Source organism: Callithrix jacchus, chromosome 5 (assembly GCF_049354715.1).
Source record: "Callithrix jacchus isolate 240 chromosome 5, calJac240_pri, whole genome shotgun sequence".
Classification (NCBI taxonomy): domain Eukaryota; kingdom Metazoa; phylum Chordata; class Mammalia; order Primates; family Cebidae; genus Callithrix; species Callithrix jacchus.
This window is the reverse complement of record NC_133506.1, coordinates 6,871,172-6,896,099: the sequence shown is the minus strand read 5'-3', so window position 1 is coordinate 6,896,099 and position 24,928 is coordinate 6,871,172. Positions and strand designations below refer to the sequence as shown.

The 24,928-nt window shown below is 45.1% G+C and overlaps 1 protein-coding gene and 1 non-coding gene across 2 annotated transcripts in view; one reads left to right on the top strand and one right to left on the bottom strand.

The window, feature by feature from the left end:
* The window catches only part of KIF3B (kinesin family member 3B), a 48,547-nt gene extending 31,307 nt beyond the window's left edge, over window positions 1-17,240 (top strand). The window contains exons 3-9 of the mRNA XM_002747384.5: window positions 2,459-2,560; window positions 2,765-2,887; window positions 2,983-3,101; window positions 10,111-10,224; window positions 10,877-10,982; window positions 13,428-13,606; window positions 14,817-17,240. Coding sequence (XP_002747430.1) covers window positions 2,459-2,560; window positions 2,765-2,887; window positions 2,983-3,101; window positions 10,111-10,224; window positions 10,877-10,982; window positions 13,428-13,606; window positions 14,817-14,913 — 840 coding nt within the window. The 3' untranslated portion in view covers window positions 14,914-17,240. The remainder of the gene's footprint in view (window positions 1-2,458; window positions 2,561-2,764; window positions 2,888-2,982; window positions 3,102-10,110; window positions 10,225-10,876; window positions 10,983-13,427; window positions 13,607-14,816) is intronic.
* Window positions 17,241-24,523: 7,283 nt separating this feature from the next.
* LOC118154210 (U6 spliceosomal RNA) lies at window positions 24,524-24,630 on the bottom strand. The gene has a single exon (XR_004744101.3). It is a non-coding gene; the product is annotated as a U6 spliceosomal RNA (small nuclear RNA).
* Window positions 24,631-24,928: the final 298 nt, after the last annotated feature.

The following is a 24,928-nucleotide window of genomic DNA, read 5'->3' as shown; positions in this document are numbered from 1 at the left end:
GGAATGCAGCGGCCCAATCACTGCAGCTTCAATCTCCCAAGCTCAAACCCTCATCCTCCCACCTCAGCCTCCCAAGTAGCTAGGACTGTAGGTATGCAACTTCACCTGGCTAAATTTTTAAAATTTTTTGTAGAGACGCAGTCTCACTATGTTGTCCAGGCTGTTCGCAAACTCCTGGGCTCAAATGATTCAATGATTTTCCCATCTCAGCCTCCCAAAGTGCCGGGATTCCAGGCCGGAGCCACCGAACCCAGCTGACACCAATATTTTTAGTGGCTCCTTGTGTTCCTCTTCCCCAGAGAAAACCACCATCCTGAGTTCAGTGGTTATTGTTTCCTTGCTTTTTCTTATAGTTTTAGCTTGTACACATATATCTCTAAAGAAAACATGGTTTTATTTCACATAATTTTTTGCTTTTTTTTTTTTTTTTTTTGAGACGGAGTTTCTCTCTTATTACCCAGGCTGGAGTGCAATGGTGCCATCTCGGCTCACCGCAACCTTCGCCTCCTGGGTTCAGGCAATTCTCCTGCCTCAGCCTCCTGTGTAGCTGGGATTACAGCTACTTTAACCTTTTTCTTTAGCAAAAGATTTTTTTGTTAAAGCGGAAATTCATGTGTCTGGAGAAACTGTATTTTCAGTGCCACCGTGCCCAGCTAATTTTTTTTGTATTTTTAGTAGAGACGGGGTTTCACCACGTTGACCAGGATGGTCTCAATGTCTTGACCTCGTGATCCACCCACCTCTGCCTCCCAAAGTGCTGGGATTACAGGCGGGAGCCACCGTGCCCCGCCCGACAAGTTGTTTTCTTTAGTGGTTGTGCAGATTGAAGCATCTACCAGCAGGGTATGAGTTCTAGCTGCCCCTCATCCTTCCCAGCATTTGTGATGATCAGACTAATTTTTGCATGTAGAATAGCCTCTCAGTGCAGTTTCAGTATGCAGTACCTTGATCATACAAGAGACAGAACACTTCCATCCCCCCAAAAATGTCCTCACGCTACTTTCTTATTGTCAGCCTCCTCTCCCAACCCCTGGGTGCTAATATATTTCCTTTCATCGACTCCATTTTCTACCCAATGGCTATTAGCATTCGCGAGTGTGCAGGCTACCATTGTTTCGAGTCTTCTTTCTGGTGGCAATGCACTGTGCCTGCAGGTGCCTAGACTCTGGGCTCCCCTTGGCTTTAATGGCAGAGGAGAGTGCAAAGGTAGACTTGGAGGTCTGAGGATGGCCACTAGCCAACTGCAAGCCAGAATTCCTTGGAAGTGTTGAGTTCTGTTTTATTGAATTCATGTAAACTTTGATTTCTATCCTAAAATGTCTCCGTGTTTACAGATTTTAAAGTTATAAGTTCTCTTTGCCTCCCCCTACCCCCACCATATGAAGCTGTAGTGTTTTCTATAATCCGTGGCTTCATTAGTAGCCCTTTCACAGAGCTGGGTGCTATTTTACTTGAGAGGCAGGGTTCTTAAAACCTTGAAAATCCCTTCCAGGACTTTTAAGACCTAATGTGAAATGCAGTCATATTCAACACAATTAGGAGATAACTTTGTTCCAGGGAGGGGCTCTGAGACACCATTATGTCAAAGCCTCCTCACTGCTGCACTTGCACAGTGTGACTGGCTGTGCCCATATTTTGTTCTGTTTTGTTTTGTTTTGAGATAGGGTCTCTGTCACCCAGGTTGGAGTGCAATGGTGCAGTCTTGGCTCACTGCAGCCTTGACCTCCCAGGCTCAAGCAATCTTTCCACCTCAGCCTCTGAGTATCTAGGACTATAGGCCTACACCACCATGTCCAGCTAATTTTTTTTTTTTTTGTAGAGACAAAGTCTCACTGTGTTGCCCAGGCTGGTCTTGAACTTCTGGACTCAAGCAGTCCTCCCATCTTAGTCTCCCAAAGTGCCAGAATTACAGGTGTGAGCCTCTAACTCATATGGCAACACAGAACTAGACCCTGTCTTTAAAAAAATTTTTCAAAGTCCCACAAAGCCTGAATTCTGTCCCAGCAGCGTGCCTCTCCCATTAATGACTGTCTTTTCCTCACGATGGTATCTGGGGCCATATGGTTAAAGCCTGCCTGCTTGTCTGTTCCTCAGTGGATTGTGAACTTTGTGATTCACATTCACGTTGCATCTCTAGGACATAACATACAGGAGCTGCTTAATATGTTCTAAGTGGGGTTAATACTTTGTAGAAATGAGCAAAAGATTTTTTTGTTAAAGCTGAAATTCATGTGTCTGGAGAAACTGTATTTTCAGTGTTACCAAGAAGCCACCAGTGAAGCTGCCGCAGTCCCTCCCCAGTGATGGATGGGTACAGCTGAGCATAGTGTATTTTTTCCCAAAGTGTGTCCCTTTTGGCTCAGTCCTGAGCTCTTTATCTTTCACAGGCTCCCCTGTGAGGAGTTATGTTCCGAGGGAAACCATTCACGAGATGAATTCTACTTTGTTTCTCACTCAGGCCATGGAGAGTAAGTTGCTTGTTGGAGGAAAAAATATAGTAGATCATACGAATGAGCAGCAGAAAATCCTGGAGCAGAAACGACAGGAAATTGCAGAGCAGGTAACTTTTCATTCTTTTTCAGGGAGAATGGGATGGGGTACGGTGTATTTATGCTGTAGAGCAAAATTCTCTCATTAGACTCTCTTCAAAGAGAAGGAGCAAGGTATATATGCCTCGTTCTAGCTGGAGACTGGTCCCAGCTTGGGGAACCCAGCAGAGACACAGTCTCTAGAGCAAGCTAATGAATTTTGTCATGTTGCTCAGAAACGTCGAGAAAGAGAAATCCAGCAACAGATGGAAAGTCGAGATGAGGAGACCTTGGAACTTAAAGAGACATACAGTTCATTGCAGCAAGAGGTGGACATCAAGACCAAAAAACTCAAAAAGGTATGAAAGGAATGAGGCCAGATGGAGGTGCCTTAAGATTTAGGGAATGGGAGAACTCTATGCTCCCTCCTCACCTGCCTCTCCCCTCATTCCAGCTCTTCTCCAAGCTTCAGGCAGTGAAGGCTGAGATCCACGACCTCCAAGAAGAACACATCAAGGAGCGCCAAGAGCTGGAGCAGACTCAGAATGAGCTCACCAGGGAGTTGAAGCTCAAGTAAGTGCCAGACCTTCCATGGTGCCCCCAAGCCACTTGTTTAGTTAGAAGCAGCCCTGGCTGGGTGTGGTGGCTCACACCTGTAATCCCGGCACTTTGGGAAGCCCATGCGGGAAGATCGCCTGAGGTCAGGAGTCCAAGACCAGCCTGGCCAACATGGTGAAACCCCATCTCTACTAAGAAATACAAAAATTAGCTGGATGTGGTGGTGAATGCTTGTAGTCCCTTGGGAATCTGAGATAGGAGAATCACTTGAACCCGGGAAGAAGAGCTGATATTGTGCCACTGCACTCCAGCCTAGGCAACAGAGTGAGATTTACATCTCATCTCCAAAATAAATAAATAAATAAATAAATAAAAATAATAGAAACAGCCCTGAGGACAGGGCCCTTCTCCAGCTCATCTCCTGCCACCCCATCTTCTGTTCATTCCTGAGAAAGTGACTTTCCATCTCTGGATCCCATCTGTTAACCAAATGACTTCACAGGTGATCTCCTACTTCCCTTCCAAAGCTGCCTTCTCAAAGCTTTTAAAGATTCTGGTCTTACATCTGTCTGATGATAAGAAGGAATCTTTTATTCACTTGACTTTTTATTATGACAGTTTTCTGAATGGTATAATGAATACCCAAGTACCCATCACCCAGATTCAAGGATTAACAAGCTTTTGCCATCTATCTTTCATAAAAATACTTTAAAGCAAATCTTACCTTATGTTATCTTACTTCTACATACTTACATATATGATCACAGTGGGGTTTTTTTTGAGACAGAATCTCGCTCTGTCACCCAGGCTGGAGTACAGTGGCACAATCACAGTTCACTGCAGCCTCTAACTTGTGGGCTCAAACAGTCCTCCCACCTCAGCCTCCCAGGTTGCTGGGACTACAGGTGTGTGCCATTATGCCAGCTAATTAAAAAAGAATTTATAGAGATAGGATCTTTTTCTGTTGCCTAAGCTGACCTCAAACTCCTGGGCTCAAGTGATCCTCCTGTTTCCTCCCAAAGTGCTGGGATTATAAATTTAAGCCCCCACACCCAGCCCACAATGCTGTCTTTAAAACAGCTTAGTTGAGACATACTTCACATGCCATTCATTTCACATATTTAAAGTGTACAAATCAGGCCAGGCATGGTGGCTCACACCTGTAATCCCAGCACTTTGGGAGGCCTAGGTGAGTGGATCACCTGAGACCAGGAGTTAGCCTGGCTAACATAGTAAAATCCTGTCTCTACTAAAAATCCAAAAATTAGCTGGGTGTGGTGGTACCCACCTGTAATCCCAGCTACTCTGGAGGCTGAGGCAGTAGAATCACTTGAACCTGGGAAGTGGAGGTTACAGTGAACTGAGGTCACACTGCTTTGCTCCATCTGGGTGACAGAGCGAGATTCTTGTCTCAAAAATAAAAATTTAAAAATTTTAAAATGATAAAGTACACAGTCATTGTATATATACATGCATGCATGGGACTGCGAAACCACCACTACAATCTGATTTTAGAACATTTTTATCACCCTCCTCCAAAAGAAACTCTACCCCCTTTCCCAGCCCGAAGTAATCACTTAGCTGCTTCCTGTCTCTATGGATTTGCCTGTTCTGGCCGTCTCATATAAATGGAATCATACACTGGGACCTTTTGTGCTTGGCATCTTTTGCTTAGCATGATGCTTTCATGGATCATGCAGCAGATATCTGGTAATCCCAACATCACTTGTTCTTTACTATGACTGAATAATATTCCACTGTATGAATAGGCCACATATTTATTTATTTTTCAGTCTATACACATTCAGATTCTTTCTAGTCTTTGGCTATTATGGATAATACTTCTTTTGTTTGTTTGTTTTTTGGTTTTTTTAAGACAGAGTTTCGCTTTTTTGCCCAAGCTGGAGTGCAGTGGTGTGATCTCAGCTCACTGCAACCTCCGCCTTCCAGTTTCAAGCGATTCTCCTGCCGCAGCCTCCCAAGTAGTTGAGATTACAGGCGCCCACCACCACACCCAGCTAATTTTTTTTGTATTTTTAGTAGACACGGGGTTTCACCTTGTTGGCCAGGCTGGTCTCAAACTCCTGACCTTGTGGTCTGCCCACTTTGGCCTCCCAAAGTGCTGGGATTACAGGCATTAGCCACTGCACCCCCACACCCAGCCCTTTTGTTTTTTTAAATTTTTTTTTTTTGAGATGAAGTCTCGCTCTGTCTCCAGGCTGGAGTGCCGTGGCGCACTCTCTGCTCACTGCAACTTCCACCTCCTGGGTTCAAGTGATTCTTCTGCCTCAGCCTCCCAAGTAGCTGAGACTGCACCACCACGCCCAGCTAATTTTTGTGTTTTTAGTAGAGACAAGGTTTCACCATCTTGGCTAGGATGGTCTCATTCTCTTGACCTTGTGATCCACCTGCCTCAGCCTCCCAAAGTGCTGGGATTACAGGTGTGAGCCACCATGTCCAGCCTATGGATAATACTTCTATAAACATTCATGTGTAAGTTTTTATATGGATGTGTGTTTTCATTTCTCTGGGATATATTCATCGGAGTGGAATTGCTGGGTCATATGGTAGCTTAGTGTTGAGCTTTCTGAGAAAACGCCAAAGTTTTCCACAGTGGCTGCACTATTTACATTTCTACCACCAATTTCTCTACATCCTTTTTTTTTTCTTTGAGACAGTCTCGTTCTGTCACCCACTGGATGACAGTGGAGCAATCTCAGCACACTGCAACCTCCACCTCCTGGGTTCAAGCGATCCTCCCACTTCAGCCTCTGGAATAGCTGGGACTATAGGGGCATGCCACCCCACTTGGCTAATTTTTGTGTTTTTGTAGAAATTGGATTTTACCATATTGCCCAGGCTGGTCTCAAATTCCTGGGCTCAAGGGACCTGCCTGACTCAGCCTCCCAAAATGCTGGGATTACAGGTGTGAGCCACCGTGCCAGCCTCTCCACATCCTTGTCAACACTTATTATAGCCTGTCTTTTTTGTTACAGACATCCTAATAGATGTGGAGTGGTACTTCATTGATTTGCATTTCCCTGATGACTAATGATGTTGAGCATCCTTTCATGTGCTTATTGGCCATTTGTGTGTCTTTGGAGAAATATCTATTCAAATCCTCTGCCCATTTTAAAAATGGGGTTGATTTTTATAATTAAGTTTTTTGTTTGTTTGTATCTGTGTGTGTTTTGAGATAGAGTCTTGCTCTGTCATCCAGGCTGGAGTCCAGTGGTGTGATCTTGACTCATTGCAGCCTCTACCTGCTGTTTTCAAGTGATTCTCATGCCTCAGCCTCTCGAACGGCTGGGATACAGGTGCCTACCACCATGCCCGGCTGATATTTGTATTTTTGGTAGAGATGGTGTTTCACCGTATTGCCCAGGTTGATCTTGAACTTGAACTCCTGACTTTAGCTGATCCACCTGCCTTGGCCTCCCAAAGTGCTGGGATTACAGGAGTGAGCCACCACTCCCAGCCAATAATTAAGTTTTAAGAGTTATTTTTCTTCATCTTTTTTTTTTTTTTTTTTTTTGAGACAGAGTCTGGCTCTGTCACCCAGGCTGGAGTGCAATGGTACAAACTCAGCTCACTGCAGCCTCCACCTCGAGGGTTCAAGTGATTCTCCTGCCTCAGCCTCCGAAGTATCAGGGACTACAGGCATGTGCCACCATGACCAGCTAATTTTTGTATTTTTAATAGAGACAGGGTTTCACCATGTTGGCCAGGCTGGTCTCAAACTCCTGACCTCAGGTGATCCACCTGCCTTGGCTTCCCAAAGTGCTGGGATTACAGGCATGAGCCACCGCACCTAAGCCAAGTTTTAAGAACTCTTTATATTAATATATTATGGATACCACTCCCTTGCCAGATTCATGATTTGAAGATACTTTCTGTTGTTCTGTGAGTTGTTTTTTTCATTTCGTTTTTTTTTAAAGATGGGGTTTTACAATGATGGCCAGGCTGGTTTTGAACTCCTGACCTCAGGTGATCCACCCACCTCGGCCTCCCAAAGTGCTAGGATTACAGGCATGAGCCACCACGCCCAGCCTCTGTGAGTTGTTTTTAAACCTTCTTGATGGTATTACTTATAGCACAAAAGATTTCCATTGTGATGTAGCCCAATTTAATTCTATTTTCTTTTGTTTATTGTACTTTTGGTATTGTATCTAGATTTGCCTTTTCTGGACCTTTCGTATAAATGTATAAATGGAGTAATATTGGAGTAATGCCGCCTTTTGTTACTGCTTTCTTCCACTGTGTGTGTGTGCGTGTGTTTGTATGTGTTTTCTTGGGTTTTTTTTTTTTTTAAGAGATAAAGCCTTCTTCTGTGAAACAGACTGGAGTGCAGTGGTGCCATCATAGCTCACTGCAGCCATGACCTGCTGGGTTCAAGTGATTTTCCTGCTTGAGCCTCCTGAGTAGCTGGGACTTCAGGTGCATGCTACCACACTGGCTAATTTTTAAAAGTATTTTTGTAAGTGTGGGTCTTGCTGTGTTGCCAAGGCAATATATATAAACATGTATTTTTGAGATGGAGTTTTGCTCTTGTTGCCCCGGCAGGAGTACAGTGGCACAATCTTGGCTCATTGCAACCTCTGTAGAAATAGCCCACATTGCTTCTGCTGGTTTGGTGAATGTATTTTGAGTACTCTTGATCTCTCATGAGGTCTGGGCAAGATATTTTTTGAAACTATAGGTAATATGAATGTGCAGCCTGGCTTGAGAAATGCGGAGCTAATGGTTTCAGCCAACAGGTGATCTTTGTCTGGATCCATGATTTCATTAGCGGGGTTACAAATGACCGTGCCTGGCCAAAGAATAACTTTTCCTCTTTTTTTTTTTGAGATGAAGTCTCACTCTGTCGCCCAGACTGGAGTGCGGTGGCATGATCTTGGCTCACTGCAACTGCTGCCTCCCAGGTTCAGGCAATTCTCCAGCCTCAGTCTCCTGAGTAGCTGGGATTACAGGCCTGTGCCACCACACCCAGCTAATTTTTGTATTTTTAGTACAGACCAGGTTTCACCATGTTGGTCAGGCTGGTCTCGAAATCCTGACCTCATGATCCACCCGCCAAAGCCTCCCAAAGTGCTGGGATTACAGGTGTGAGCCACTGTGCCTGGCAGAAGAACTTTTCAAAGGGATTCTTTTAATGACCAAATTTTAAATTTGGAAAAGAGCCTTTAAAATTAAATGTGGGCCAGATGTGGTGGCTCATGCCTATAATCCCAGCACCTTGGGAGCCTGAGGTGGGTGAATTGCCTGAGCTCGGGAGTTCAAGACCAGCCTGGGCAACATGGTGAAACCCCGTCTCTACTAAAAATACAAAAAAAATTAGCCAGGCGTGGTGGCATGTGCCTGTAATTTCAGTTACTCCAGGGGCTGAGGCACGAGAATCACTTGAACCCGAGAGATGAAGGTTGCAGTATGCCGAGATCACACCACTTTACTCCATCCTGAGTGACAGAGCGAGACTGTCTCCAAAAAAATTAATTAAATGTATGTGTCGGTCAGTCCTCTTTGTAGGTATGTACATCTAGAAAAACAATCAGGACAATATACCAAAATATTAATAATATTTATCTCGGGATTGAAATTGTGAGTAATTATGTTTTTTACATTTTCTTCTTCTTCTTCTTTTTTTTTTTTTTTTTTTTTTTTGAGACAGATTATTGCTCTGTCACCCAGGTTGGAGTGCAGTGGCGTAATCTTGGCTCATTGCAACCTCTGCCTCCCAGGTTCAAGTGAATCTCATGCTTCAGCCTCCGAAGTAGCTGGGATTACAGGTCAACCACACATGGCTAATTTGTACATTTTTAGTAGAGACAGGGTTTTGCCATGTTGATCAGTCTGGTCTTGAACTCCTGACCTCAGGGGATCTGCCAAAATATTTTTTTCTAAGGAGTCTATTTTCATTATTATATCTCTTTTTATTTATTTATACTTTGGACGGAGTTTTAGCCTAGGCTGAAATACAATGGCTCACTGCAACCTTCACCCTCTAGGTTCAAGCAATTCTCCTGCCTCAGCCTCCCGAGTAGCTAGGATTATAGGTGCCCATCACCACACCTGGCTAATTTTTGTATTTTTAGTAGAAACAGGGTTTCACTATGTTGGCCAGGCTGGTCTCGAACTCCAGACTTCAGATGATCCACCCACCTCAGCCTCCCGAAGTGCTAGGATTACAGGCATGAGCCACCGTGCCCAGCCTGTATCTGTTTTTATATCTTTTGAGTAAACAGTGAGTCAGCCTGTTTCTCACAGTACCCTATACGTCTGTTCTGTTTGCTCTGTGTCCCTTCCACGTTATTTCCTCTTAGCATTGTTTTGTCTTGAGGCTTTAGAAGAATAAAGGCAGAGATGTAACAGGAGACAGTCATCACCCTAGAGAGACATAACCAGTGGGTTCCAGTTTCCTTGTTTGATGTGTTTCCTGGGCACTCATCAGGCAGAGACTATACACAGGAATAGTCTTCATTCTCAGTGCTCTCAGGGACTGAAATCGATTCAGTCCTGCTTTTTATCCTGATCAGTAAGAAAGGGAAATTTTCCAGCTTGAACAACAAGCCGTGGGATTGGAGTAGGGCAGTTTAATTTATTCTGTTTTTGGCATTTTGGAAGTTAATAACCTGGGTTAGCAGTACCTGTGGCCCTCTCAAAGATACTTCAGGTAGCAAATGTTCACTCCAGTATAGACCAGGCATCACCTCGCTCTTCAGCCCATTCACATCCTGCCCCTTCCCAGGCAGAAGTGACCTCTCCATGTTTCTAAGACAGACCGCTCTCAGTGCCTGTTATGCCTGACAGGGCTGCACCGTTACCTTTAGTTGCAGGCAGGATCCAGACGTCGTTTGTGTCTGTATCTCTGCTGTTTGTATGCTGTTAGGCCCATAGTACCTGCTGAGTAAATGTTTGCTGTGTGCCTCGACTCTCACCCAATTACTCACCATGCATGAGACCAGATAGCCGTCACTTCATGTGTACTCTGTATCTGTTTTCACCTATGTTATGTGTGCTCTTACAGGCATCTTATTATAGAAAACTTTATCCCTCTGGAAGAAAAAAGTAAAATTATGAATAGAGCTTTCTTTGATGAAGAGGAAGATCATTGGAAACTACATCCTATAACCAGACTGGAGTAAGTCACTATTAACTTTAAGTATATTTTCATGTATGGGGGAGGAAAAGAATGTTGATGACAAGACACCTTCGGTCAACAAAGAGGTATGGTAAGAACACATTTTGGCTCATTGAAACTCAAAACCCATTGCATTTCTGATTTTGTAGGTGCCATAGATCCACCAGGTGAAAGTTTGGTGATGAGGGTGGTTTTAGGAATTAGGAGACTTTGTCACTAGTGAGCAAGTGACCTTTCCAAAGTTCCTGCATTTCTGTTTCCCCATCTGTGAAGTATGCTAGGCCACATGAGGGGCAATTCAGAGCTGTTTGTGTGTCATTCTGATCCAGTGTTGAGAAGGATTCTCACTCTAAGTCCGGGTCCTGCTGGAAAGACAGGAGACACCTGGCAGGGATGCAGAGATGGGCAGTGTTGACAGCTATGCTTTGTGAATGCCATCCATGAACTGGGCAATGACTAAAATCCCTCTGGCTTAAAAGATGCATGATGCTCTGATCAGAAAGCAACTCAAGCAGAAAACAGAATCAGCTCCTGTCCCACTTATGTCAGCCCGCTGTCCAGGGAGTTACTTGCTTCAGGTTCTATCAGAGTCTTCCCAGTGCTGGTTCCACAGGACTCCAGCCAGGGCGTTAACGCTGCACTTCATTTTCAGGAACCAGCAGATGATGAAGCGGCCAGTCTCAGCCGTGGGATATAAGAGACCACTGAGCCAGCACGCAAGAATGTCCATGATGATTCGTCCAGAGCCCCGATACAGGGTAAGAAGATCCTTCTTGGGTTTTTCTCTTGTCTCTTCTGGAGTTTAGATTTGTGTAAACCTTTAAATACTATTTAAATACCCTCGGATTTTAATACCCTCTTTCCAGAGGTACTTGAAAACAATAACAACAATTATAACAATTAATAAGCTGAGCACAGTGGCTCACACCTGTAATCCCAGCAGTTTGGAAGGCCAAGGTGGGCAGATTGCTTAAGCCCAGGAGTCTGAGACCAACCTGGGCAATGTGGCGAAACCCCTAACTCTACTAAAAATACAAAAATTAGCCAGATGTGGTGGTGTGTGCCTGTAGTCCCAGCTACCTGGGAGGTTGAGGTGGGAGGATTACCTGAGCCTGGGAGGCAGAGGTTGCAGTGAGCCAAGATTGTGCCACTGCACTCTCTAGCCTGGGTGACAGAGAACCTGTCTCAAAAAATAAGGAAATATAATAAAAATAATAACTAATAGGCCAGATACAGTGGCTCATGCCTATAATCTCAGCACTTTGGGAGGCTGAGGTGGGCAGATCACCTGAGGTCAGGAGTTCACCTGGGGCCAGGAGTTCACCTGGCCAATGTGGTGAAACCCCATCTCTACTAAAAATATAAAAATTAGCCAGGCATCATAGCAGGTGCCTATAATCCCAGCTACTTGGGAGGCTGAGGCAGGAGAATCACTTAAACCCAGGAGGTGGAGGTTGCAGTGAGCCGAGATCATGCCATTGCACTCCAGCCTGGGCAACAAAAGCGAAACTCCGTCTCAAAATAACAATAATAATAATAATAACAACAACAACTAATGGTAATAAATAAAAAGATGAATGAAGTTTAGAAAGTTAGTAGTAGATGCCAGGCACGGTGGCTCACATCTGTAACCCCAGCACTTTGGGATGCTGAGGTGGGTAGATCACATAAGGTCAGGAGTTTGAGACCAGCCTGGCTAACATGATGAAACCCCATCACTACTAAAAATACAAAAATTAGTCAGACGTGGTGGCACACACTGTAGTCCCAGCTACTTGGGAGGCTGAGGAAAGAAAATCGCTTGAACCCGGGAGGCAGAGGTTACAGTGAGCCAAGATTATGCCACTGTACTCCAGCCTGGGTGACAGAGCAAGACTCCATCTGAAAAAAAAAAAAGAGTCAATACTAGAGAAGGAGAATACAAACTTCTATCCATCATGGCCAATTGGTATCAACAAGAGCTTCAAAATGCCTCTGTGGGAAGACTGGTGAGAACACAGATGTGTAGTCACAGGAGATGGACCTGTCAGAAAAGCTTCAGGTACTTTCATCTTAGAAAATGTGTGTCAGTCATGTAGACATTTAAAGGGACATCACTGAGGACTATTTAATGACCCCAAAATAGAAAAATAGAAACTCTGTTTTTCTTGTTTTGCTCTGTTACCCAGGCTGGAGTGCAGTGGCACAGTCTCTGCTCACTGTAACCCCCTTCTCCTGGGTTCAAGCCATTCTGGTGATTCAGCCTCCCTAGTAGCTGGGACTACAGGCACACACCACCACACCCAGCTAATTTTTGTATTTTTAGTAGAGATGGGGTTTCACCATGTTGGCTAGGCTGCTTTTGAACTCCTGACCTCAGGTGCTGGGATTATAGGCATGAGCCACTGCACCGGCCTTTTTTTTTTTTATATAGGCAAGATCTCACGGTGACACCCAAGCTGGAGTGCTATAGCACAATCATAGCTCACTGTATCCTCAAACTCTTGGGCTCAAGTGAGCCTCCTGCCATGGCCTCCCAAAGCACTGGGATGACCACGCCCAGCTGAGAGCTTCTGTTTATAAGCATTGCTGTGTGCCGGGCACTGTACGCAGCACTTGACTGCTTTCTCTAATTAAGCTTCCCCATCTCCTCTATGCAGTCAGTCCTGTTGCTTGAAGGTCAGGTAGTATGGCAGGTGGCTGAACTAGGATACACAATGTATTAAGTTACAGAGTAATTTGTACCAGAAGTATATATACGAATAAAAAATGTGGTACAAAATGTATCAAAATGTAAACTGTTTTTCTCTGGTTGCTGGAAGTACACTCAATTTATTTTTTTTTCTTTTTGCTCATCCATATTTTATAAGTATCAGTAAGGAGCTTGTATTATTTTTATAGTGAAAGATTTTCACTTTAAAATAGTTTTTAAAATGTTTCTGAGTCTCTCTTGGCAGCCAGAGCCAAACAGAAGATTAAGATGAGTTAGCTCCTTGGGTGCCGTTCCTCCTGGCTTTGGGTTATTTAAAAGAAAGAAAGCAAAAGCAAAAAATGAGGTGGGGTTAGTCTTGTAAAACTGCATCACTTCTTTTAGGCAGGCTCTTTCTTGGTAGGCCCTGAATAAGAAGCAATTTGCACTTCTGTTCCTGGAGGGGGCCTCGATTGCCTGTACTGTCTGTGTCCAGTTGGAGGCTAATCTAGCTGCTGATGGCTTGCTTCTGCAGGCAGAAAACATTGTGCTGTTAGAGCTGGACATGCCCAGCCGGACGACCAGAGACTATGAGGGCCCAGCCATTGCCCCCAAGGTCCAGGCTGCATTGGATGCAGCCCTGCAGGATGAAGATGAGATACAGGTGGATGCATCATCCTTTGAAAGCACTGCAAATAAGAAATCCAAGGCCAGGTGAGTGGCTTTGATGAGTTGTGTTTAAACAGAACATGTTTGAACAAGGACAAACCAAAGCAAGAATGTTTGTTTATCATGGAAAATACTTTGCAGAACACACTGGAAAATGTTGCCATATTACTCCTATGTTTACTTATTTATTCTACAAATATTTTTGGTTGAGACACTATGCCAGGTATACTGAATGGCAGAATACCAAACGTTCCCAGGCCCATACTGTAAGGTGAACGAATGTGTTCCGGTGAAGTAGCAGTCAGTTCTTCAGTTCTCACAAGGTGTTTGGTAGATCTAAGTGCTTTACAGACATTCTCTTAATGATTTCCTGCAAAACGTTATAAGGTAGGCCGGGTGCAGTGGCTCACGCCTGTAATCCCAGCACTTTGGGAGGCCAAGGTGGGCAGATCACCTGAGGTCAGGAGTTCGTGACCAGCCTGACCAACATGGAGAAACCCCATCTCTACTAAAAATACAAAAATATTAGCTGGGCGTGGTGGTGCGTGCCTGCAATCCCAGCTACTCAGAAGGCTGAGGCAGGATAACAGTTTGAACCCAGGAGGTGGAGGTTGCAGGGAGCCAAGATCGCACCATTGCACTCCAGCCTGGGCAACAGGAGTGAAACTCCATCTCAAAAAAAAAAAGTATAAGGTAAATATTATAACCGGTCCCATTTTACAGACAAGAAAACCGCAACTTAGAGAATTTGAGAAAGTAGCCATCTCCAAGGAAACCCAGCAAGTGAGGGCCAAAGCAAGAATGCAGAAATGGGTCAGCCCATATCCACAACCCAGGCTCTGGGTCCCCATGCTAAGTTTACCTCACCTATTTGGTGCAAAAGTAGAAATCTGTTTTATTACATTGTAGATTAGAAGTTTTAGGAAAATAACTGGGTGGAAAACCAAAATGGAAGAAATTCTATCTACCAACTTAATGTTTTCTTTATCAATCTGGAAAGGACAGTCAACCTTTGGTTTTAAAGGAAGAACAATTGCTAAGCATCAGAGTTGCTTCTCTCAGGTTCCACACCTCTATTCTGAGGCCATTTTGGCCATGGCCAAAGATTCAGGCTGTGCTAGTCTAGTGGTTTTACAGTTGAACGTATCATCATTTTAAGGCCATTGGAGAAAGGCCACCTTGAAATGTTAGACATCTGATGTGTCAGGGACAGAGATAGGGACATGTAATGTAAACACGTGTTTGACTTTTGCAGGCCTAAAAGTGGAAGGAAGTCGGGATCCTCCTCCTCTTCCTCAGGAACCCCTGCATCTCAGCTTTATCCACAGTCTCGGGGGCTGGTTCCAAAGTAAAGCCAGCTCCTCTTCTCCCAGGGTGGACACAGCATTTGCCTTCTGAGAGAAGACTAGCAAAAAGCTACAGAGAGGACTTCAGCCCAAACTCAGAACTGTTCCCCTGAGGAGAAGTGATGGCCTCTTTGCAGATCAACCAACTTAACCTGGTCAAATGTGCTGGTCCTCATCTGGCACTCAGCTCCTCTGGGAAACATCTTTTAATTAGCATCTCAGAAATGCATGGGTAAGGTACAGTGCGATAGTCCAAGTGGAAAGCAAGAGAATGACCAGTGACCTTGCTTCCTTCCCCCTTGCCTTCTTCTCCCCCTTCCCCTGCTCTCCCTTTGTCTCCCCTCTCCTTTTCCAGCCTGTTCTTTACATGGGGCTCCCTTCTTGTTGAACAATAGGGCAGAATCAGGAGTCACCTTAGCAGGACCACATCCAAGAGCCTCAGGATAAAATGACAGTGAGGTTGAAAAGTAAAAGCCCTAGAACTTGAATAGGTGCCTGTTCTTGTTGGAGAAATGAGAAATCGCATTTGGATCCAGGCCCCAGATGGGCCCCATCAGCAGTCCTGCTTCCAAGCACCTCAGTAAGAAGCGGATCTGCCCTTGAGAGCTGCTCAGTGAGGAAATCTCTTCCAGTTTCTGCTTCTGAAGGACTCAATGTTGGGAGCAATAGAAATAACATTCCCTTTGCCTCCTCGGGAATGTTTAGGGAAACAGCTTCTTTAAAACCTCAAAACCGTGACCATCCTTTCAAAGACCTAAGTCTCTAAGCCTGTAAGCTGGTGCCATGCCCATACACCATGCCACTTGACTCTTCATTTGTCACCATCTTTTCCCAATCATGCATACTCTGAGCATCCTTGTGTGGGTCCATCCTCTGCCTCCAGAGCATGCTTTGCAGTGGGCCTGTTTCGTGGGAGAAAGGAGGCTGGTTCTGCCTTCTCTGATAGGGCTAGAGTTGAGGGAAGGGGTTGTATAGTGGCACTTTTGAATTCCCTGTTTTGTTCCATATTGGTACAGAGAGCAGAAGAGTAGCTAGGCAGACACAGAGATGGAGACATGAGACTCAGTGCAGTGGGTAGGAAAGGCATAACAGATGGAAGCAAAGGAATCTGCCTGTCTTTAGCAGAGACAGAACTCACCAAATCCTAGAACTGTGGCTCCCTCCAGGCTCAGACCTAAGATGCTGTCAAGAGTGGCTGCGTGATTGAATAGGCTCAGAGGAGAGTTCAGAATTCCTGTTTACATATACTAGTTTGGTTTGTAAGTTTTAGTTCCTTGTACTGTTGAGATTCAGAGTTTCATTTTATGTTGGTCATTAGGTGAATATTACTCATTTTCCCCCAAGAGAAGCTCATGAGTGTGTGAGGGTGTGAGAACACAATGGTGCCTGTTTTGTGAATGTGTCCATGTGTGTTTGTAAGAGAGACCAAGAACTTGCCCAATATTAGAAATACACTAATGTGCAGTTGTTGCCTTTTATCTTTATTAAAGGCCCATTGAATGACTAATCCACGCTAGAAGCATTCCCATGTGGGTGTCTGAGTCCATGAGCCAAGCCTGAGGGGACAGTGTGAGTCTCCAGGTCTGCCACACTGGTGCACCTTGCTGGCACGGTGCCTCAGGAAAGTGGCGACTAAGGTGGGCCTTGAGTTATACTTCAACTCAGCTGCTCAGTTCCCAGGGCACATTTCTGGATCAGAACTCATGGGAAATAGGAGGTACTAAGTGCAATGTCTTAGCATTCTGCAGAATGGAGATCTGTTGTCCAGTGGCTTATCTCCTTTTTAGGAACCCTTCTTTTTGAACCCAGGGCCCTTTTCAGCATAATAGAGCCTTCCCTCCTCTTTTCTTGAGATCAAACCTTGCTTCTTATTTACTAAGGATTTGCCTGTTTGAAATAGAGCAAAACACTAAGGTGGATAGCCTAAGCTGGTTGTTTGCTAGTTACACGTGTCTCACAACACATATCGTCAAAGCTAATCTGAATTCTGTAGGCTAAAAATATTTATGTAGCAAATCCGAGAACTGAAAACTGCAGATAACTGGCTGGGTATAGTGGTTCGTGCCTATAATCCTAGCACTTTGGGAGGCCGAGGTGGTTGCATCACCTGAGGTCAGGAGTTCGAGACCAGCCTGGCCAACATGGTGAAACCCCATCTCTATTAAAAATACAAAAATTTACTAGGTGTGGTGGTGCACACCTGTAGTCCTAGTATTTGGAAGGCTGAGGCACAAGAATCGCTTGAACCTGGGAGGTAGAGGTTGCAGTGAGTCAAAATCCACCACTGCATTCCAGCCACCTCAAAAAAAGGAAAAAAAGAAAAGAAAAGAAAACTGCAGATAACCTTATACCTTAATACTGGTATCCTGAGGTGACTCTTCTGACCAAGGGTGGTTAAGTGACACACAGAACTTTTCTAAGAAGGCAAAAGAAGACTCATTTGGAAATGAAGCCGTCCTTTTCCAAGCAGTCTCTGGTGCTTTTCTTCTCTCAAAATGGATCCGATAAATATTTGAATAGAGCAGATTGTAGAATGTCTTGCTGCCACCAGAAAGCTGCTTGCTTTGGGCTCTATATTGAGCCAAATAGGTAGAGGACCTACCAAGCCCACTGAGGGACCAGGTTTTCTTGTCTCGAGTCATATGTAGGATGTTCTGAGCCGTCTGAGGGCCTTCATGCCAGCAGCAGCTAGCGAAGTCTGAAAGCAAGTCTAACAGGATCTAAGAGGACCATCAAGAGAAGGAGTTTGAGACTGTATATGCAACCCCAGGAGACCCCCTTTTGCTGTGATCTGGAGAATGTATCTGGCTTCATATTTTAAAGTCCATGTCTCTCAGACCCCTGGATTCAGAACCCAAGGCCCCAAATCGTAGGCATGAAGCACTTTCTTAAGACTGACCTACCGCTGGATTGTTTCCCGTCTAATGCCTGCATGCTGCTTGAATCGCTCACCTACACCTCCGTGACCAAGGGCGCCAGAGTGCTGCAGCGTGGGCAGGGGCCATGCTCTGCTTTTCCTGTCTGACTCTGACAAGTCCTCCCTCACTGAATGTAGAATCGTTGCCAAGTTTCTGAGAAGTGTCCATTTCCTGTTAACGTGGATATCGGTTCTGCCTCACATTTCCCACTTGGGGTTGAGGCGTGTTGGACCATCTGAACCCCATCAGTGGACGAAAATGGGGCTGTTAATACTAAAAGCCATAGTAACAATGCTCGGAGGGAACTGGCTGAGAATAGTGGGCCTGGCGATTGTCTATCACACAAGGCTTTGTTCTGTACTGTTGAGAAATCTGTCACCTTTCTGCCTGTCCTTGTTTCCTGAATGAAATGCTTCTGGGTTATTTATGAAAGGAGTGATCCTGGGGCAGGCAGGAGGCAGTGAGCTTCATGGCTCTTTGAAGTTGTTATTGATCTTGACCTTCTCTTTGGCTACCTTTAGACGAAGAATATGCCAATCAATACTTGGGGCTCTAAGTTTTACAATTGATATTTATTTGTATCATCTCTTTGTCTAGGAATGTAAAAGTGATTCTAAACTAAGATGTGTAATAAAAATCAATCAGATTTATTGTACCTACAAAAAAGTGTCCTTATAAATGACTAAGGGGTTTGAAAATGACATGCCTGTGGCTGACACCTGACATTTTCGATAAACATTTTAATTGGGTGGGAGTAGGAAAATGAAGATTTAGTTGTGATGCTGATGTTATCTAATATGGCGACAAGAGGCAGGGTGCAGTGGCTCACACCTGTAACCGTAGAACTTTGGGAGGCTGAGGCAGGAGAACAACTTGAACCCAGGAGGAGAAGATTGCAGTGAGCCGAGATTGCACCAATGCACTCCAGCCTGGGCCGAGAGCGAGACTCAATCTCAAAAAAATAATAAAAATAAATAAATAATATAGCAACAAAGAAAATAGACATAAAATGAAGAAGGGCAGAGTGACAAGTAACTGCTTTTCATGTTTTTCCATAGAGGTTCCTGAGACAGACCTGGCCAACAGGCATGAAATTTCTTTTAACTTTTGTCTTTTGTTTTAAAAATTCCTTTAAAAAGGCCGACCGCGGTGGCTCACGCCTGTAATCCCAGCACTTTGGGAGGTCAAGAGATCGAGACCATCCTGGTCAACATGGTGAAACCCCATCTCTACTAAAAATACAAAAAATTAGCTGGGCACAGTGGCACGTGCCTGTAATCCCAGCTACTCAGGAGGCTGAGGCAGGAGAATTGCCTGAACCCAGGAGGCAGAGGTTGCGGTGAGCCGAGATCGCGCCATTTCACTCCAGCCTGGGTAACAAGAGCGAAACTCCATCTCAAAAAATAAATAAATAAATATTTCTTTAAATGTACTATTACATGTCATACGTAAATATACATCTGTGCTTTTTTTTTTTTTTTGGAACAGGGTGTCACTCTGTTGCCCAGGCTCGAGTGCAGTGGTGTGGTCATGGCTCTCTGCAGCCTCAACCTCGCAGGCTCAAGTGATCTTCCCACCTCAGCCGGGACTATAGGTGTGCACCATTATGCCTGACTAGTTTTTTATTTTTTATAGAAATGTGATCTCACTATTTTGCACAGGCTGCTCTGTGCCTTTTTTAACACAAAAATATTTTATGTTGTTTACCAACAAGAAAAAAAGATACAAAAAATGGGCCACACATTGTCTCATGGAATCCCATGCTCCTAGGCCTGCTGGAGTGACCCTGGGGGATTGTGCACCCTAGTTGAGACGTGGGACTGGGTGGAAGGAGCACAGACCCTGGACTCCAAGCTGGATTTGAATTCTGGTATTGCCACCGCTTACTAGCCACGTGACTAGCACACATTTAGTTTCCCTCTCTGAACTTTCAGGTCTTTTGTCTATAAAGTGGTGTGATTATCTTCACTTTGAAGGGCCGTTGTGAGGATCAGCGATACATTTAAAACAACAAGTACAGGATGTAGATAGAGCAGATATTTAAAAATGTGGTTACTGCTATGATAAGGCACTGTGTTTAGAAGATACCATGAACGCCTTGGGTCCTGAGAAACTAGAATTCAATATTGGACATACCATCTTCAGAAAATCCTAAGGAAAAGCCATTAACCATTTAGCAATGTATGTGGAGTACCTAGTATGTGTCAAGCTATTCTAGGCACTAGATACATAGATGTAACACCAGAAACCTGCCTGCATGGAACTTGCACTTTAATGGGGGTGGAGGATGGGTAAATGTTAAATTAACCAAATGCACATAAAGATAGGATTGCGAATTGTGACAATGCCATGAAGTTATAGAATAGGTTTTGTGTTTTGTTTTTGAGGTGAGCTCTTGCTCTGTTACCCAGGCTGAAGTACAGTGATGTGATCATGGCTCACTGTACCCTTGACCTCCTGGGCTCAAACAGCCCTGCCCCAGTCCTCCAAGCAACTGGAACCAAGGTGCAAACCACTACACCCGACTAATTTTTTTTTTTTTTTAAGAGATGGGATTTTGTCATTTTGCCTAAGATGGTCTTGAACTCATGGGCTTAAGTGATCCTCCTGCCTCAGCTTCCCAAAGTGCTCGGATTATAATCGTGAGCCACCCTGCATGGCCAATATAATAGAATATTAGAAGAGAATAGTGGAGGCGTAATTTAGATGGGGTGGGTAAAGTAGGGAAGGGCTTTTTGAAGAAATGGCAGTAATGGCAGTTACAGTGAGATCTAAAGGACAAGAGTTAGCTGGGCAAGGAGGAGGGAAGGGCATTTGTGAAGGGATGGGGGAACAGTATTTGCAAGGGTTTGCAGAACAGACTCGAATTTCACAAGAAGGTGTCTGCAGTCCCTTTTTACCCTCACTAGAGGGAAGCATGGAGAACTATTGCAGAAAAGATTTCAGTCTAGGACTGGAAAGGTACCAACAAAAAATGTAAAGAACACAAGGGGACAGTGGCCTGTGCGACTCAGGCAAAGGTTTCATAATTGTGTTTCTTCCTGAGATGCTTTCAAACTATGTGTAATGTCTGTTTACTCCCCACCCTTCCAAAAATAGTTAAGAAACAGCTTGGCTTAGCCTAAAGAATGAGTCGTTTAGAATAGTTCAGAATCCATTACTCAGAAAGCAGGAGTTCAAAGTGTGATTTGAAGAACTGTGTGTTCTTGAAAATGACAGAATTTGCCGGGCGTGGTGGTTCACACCTATAATCCCAGCACTTTGGGAGGCCAAGGGGGAAGATCACCTGAGGTTTGGAGTTCGAGACCAGCCTGACCAACATGGAGAAACTCTGTCTCTGCTAAGTTTCTACAGAATTAGCCGGTGCATGCCTGTAATCACAGTTACTCAGAAGTCTGAGGCAGGAGAATTGATTGAACCCAGGAGGTGGAGGTTGTGGTCAACCAAGACCGCACCATTACACTCCAGCATAGGCAAGGAGTGAAACTCCATCTATCCGTCTGAAAAAAAAAAAAAAAAGAAAATAGGAAATGACAGAATTCTTGGTTGGGCCAGAGTCTAATTCATGAGGGGAGATACAGGACAGACAGGGCACCTGGGCAACTTGGAAACTCCTACCAACTCAGTTTTATTTTTGTCTTTTGAATTTTTAAAATTTTAATCAAGAAACGACTGAATTTTGGAAACTGTATTTTGAACTTCAAACTGATCATTTAAGTCTTAGGGCTTGTGATTTTGGCAGGCCCTCTGTTACTAGAGTCACCATCTGATTGAAGCTTACCCTAAGAATCTGGTCTCCAAGGACCATGTGGTGGCCACATCTGCCAACTGGGTTGTCAGTGGCATTTGTCAAGGACGTAACTGTAGCTCTTGCAGCTGCTGTTTTATCCTCAGTTTCTCTCACTCATCTTGTGGTTAACTGGTCCCTGGGTGCTTCAGTGAGGCGTGCCAACGGGGAACTTAACTGTTGGGGTGGAGGAACGGGCAGAGGGAGCGATGGCTCACCGCATCTCAAGGGGACAGTGCAGCTCGCAGCCACTTGTTGAATGCTCTCTGTGTACCAGGTGTCTTGCCCTGCCCTGGAGAGAGGGAGGTGAGTAGATGCATCATGGTCCTTCTGAGGAGATGGGAGACAGGAACACAAGGATGGCAATTCAGAGCACTTGGTGCCCAAGAGGCCTGCCTCCTCTCCCCACACAGCCCTCCTAGTCCTCTGAGGCCGGAGCCACAAAGGCCTCCATTGGTTCCTGGTTATGCCATGTGCTTTCCTGCCCAGCACCTTCACACCTTCACACATGCCATGCCCTCTGCCTGAAACATTTTCTCCCCATTCTTTGCTTGGCTAACTCCTGCTCATCCATCAGGAAGCAGTTGAATGTCACCTCCTCAGAGAAGCCTTCCCCATGGTGGTTTTCCCCATCTCCACCTGGCTGTGTGGTGTCTCTCACCATGTCTTGTTTCCTTCTTAGCCCTGTTCCCAGTTTGTAATTATGTATTTCTTTGCACTGGTCTCTCCAACTAGACAGTGCTCCCTGCATGTTGTGTTTTCTAATGTTGACACTGAGGTGAGTCAGATGGCTGGATCGGTACTGACACCTACAGCTCACAACACAGTGTTATCTGTCAGAGGAAGGAGAGGAAGGGCAAGGTTTTGCAAAGGAGGCAACAGAGAATGAGTAGGAACCAGGTGTGCTGAGTCACACCTATGATCTCAGCACTTTGGGAGGCTAAGGCAGGAGGATCACTTGAGGCCAGGAATTCAAGACCAGGCTGGGCAACATAGTGAGACCTCATTTCCACAAACAAAAAATGTTTTTAATTCATCAGGCATAGTGGCATGAACCTGTAGTCCCAGATACTCAGGAGGTTGAGGTTGGAGGCTCACTTGAGCCTGGGAGGTCAAGGCTGCAGTGAGTTATGATTGCGCCACTGCACTCTAGCCTGTGTGACAGAGGAAGGAAGGGTGAGCATGCCAGACAAAGAAGAAGACAACATGGATAAATGCAAGGAGAGTTCCTGGTGACTGGGGAATCTGATGGGCCTGGAGTGATGGAATGGATGTGGAGAATGGAGCTGGGAGGGTCTCAACTCCATGGCTCAAGTTGGAGGGAGAGCCCTTGGAGGCTTTTGTGTGTTTTGGAGACCAGGGGAGCAAAGCGCAGCCCTATTTACACTCGAGTATTTTCTCCTTAAGCCAGCCTGGCATGCTGTTATTTCTTTTTGAGATAACAGAAAGCAGTTTCACTAAGTGCCTGCTTTAAGTTGGCCTGCTGTTCACGCAGCTTTCGGGGCTGAGTTGGCAAATTGCCTTCTGCCAGGAGGTTTCTCTGGCACAGCTACTACCCAAGGAATTCTAAGGAGCACTTGAGCTTGACTCCAAGGTCTTAGCTCCCTAGGAATGGGGCCCAGTCTTTTTTCAGGGCAGTGGGCTGGAAGGTGGCCCCTTTTCTGCATTTGGCAGCAGAGAAATTAAACTTCTGCCATTGGTTCAGGGATTTGTTTTTCTGTTCAGTCAACAAAAGATTAACCTCTGCTGTTCAAGACTCTATGTCATGGGCTATAGCTGTGAACCCTGCTCTTGAAGAACTCTCAGTCTGGAGGAAATTCTGGCCATTCACAAATAAGTAAATTTAAGGTGAGCAGTGGCACAGATACAGCACAAAGGAGGGGTCACAGATTTCCACAAAGGGCTTTGTTATGCAGTGATCACCCTGTGCTGGATTATTCCAGGGACAGTGAGGAGCCAGGGCATTGGCGTCAGATTCATTTATTCATTCTTTGAGCATCTACTAAGTACTGGGCATTCCTCTAGATCCTGGGGATATAGAAGGAAGGCCCTGCCCTAAGGGATGTCAGTCGCATCCTAATAGGGGAGGCAGCTGGTTGTCAAAGGACACACATGCTGTGTCTAATGGTGGTCAGAAGTGCTCTGAAGTAAAACCAGGCAGGTCAGAGAGTAAAGAGCTGGGGGTATGGCCGAGCTGGATTGGGAGGGCAGGGAAGGCATCTCTGGAGTGATGAGATGTATGTTTGAGCAGAGCCCTGAATGAAATTAGGGAGCAAGCTGTGTGAGCATCTGGTACCTGGAGGCAGAATATTCTAAAAAGTAAGAGTCAGAGTGTGGCTGGGCACGGTGGCTCACACCTGTAATCCCAGCACATTGAGAGGCTAAGGCTGGCGGATCACCTGAGGTCAAGTTTGAGATCAGCCTGGCCAACATGGTAAAACCCTGTCTCTACTAAAATATAAAAATTAGCCAGGTGTGGTGACATGTGCCGTAATTGCAGCTACTCAGGAGGCTGAGGCAGGAGAATCCTTTGAACCTAGGAGGCGGAGATTGCAGTGAGCTGAGATCGCGCCGTTGCACTCTAGCCTGGGTAACAGGGCGAGACTCTGTTTCAAAAAAAAAGTAAAAGAGTGCAAAGGAGGTGGGAGTGCATTTAGGGGCAGCAAGGGGACTAAGGGTACCTAGTGGGCAGTAGGTTGGGAATGTGGGCAGGGGCCAAATCTGAATGGTAAGTGGATTTTATTTTTGAGCCATTGGACATTTCTTTTTTAAAAAAATATGGAACAGGCTGGGCGCAATGGCTCATGCCTGTAATCCTAGCACTTTGGGAGGCCGAGGTGGGTGGATCACCTGAGGTCAGGAATTCAAGACCGGCCTGGCCATCATGGTGAAACCCCATCTTTAAAAAAATATAAATATGGAACACTTCACAAATTTGCATGTCATCCTCGCGCAGGGGCCATGCTAATCTTCTCTGTATCGTTCCTATTTTAGTACATGTGCTGCCGAAGCGAGCATGTGAGCCATTGGACACTTCTGAGCAAAAGAGGGAAAGGATCTGACAGGAATTCTCTGAAAGGATCCCTCTGGCTGCTTGGTGGAGATAAACCTTAGGGAGCATGAGGGGAAGTGAGGAGACTGCTTTGAAATTCAACCTCTGCTACTTGCTTCCATGTGTTTTATTCCTTTTTGAAAAAAACAAAAACAAAAACAAAAAACCAACCCACACAGATGTATTGAGATTTACAGTCATGCATCCCTTAACAATGGGGAGACTATCTGAGAAGTGCATCGTTAGGTGATTTCATCATTGTGT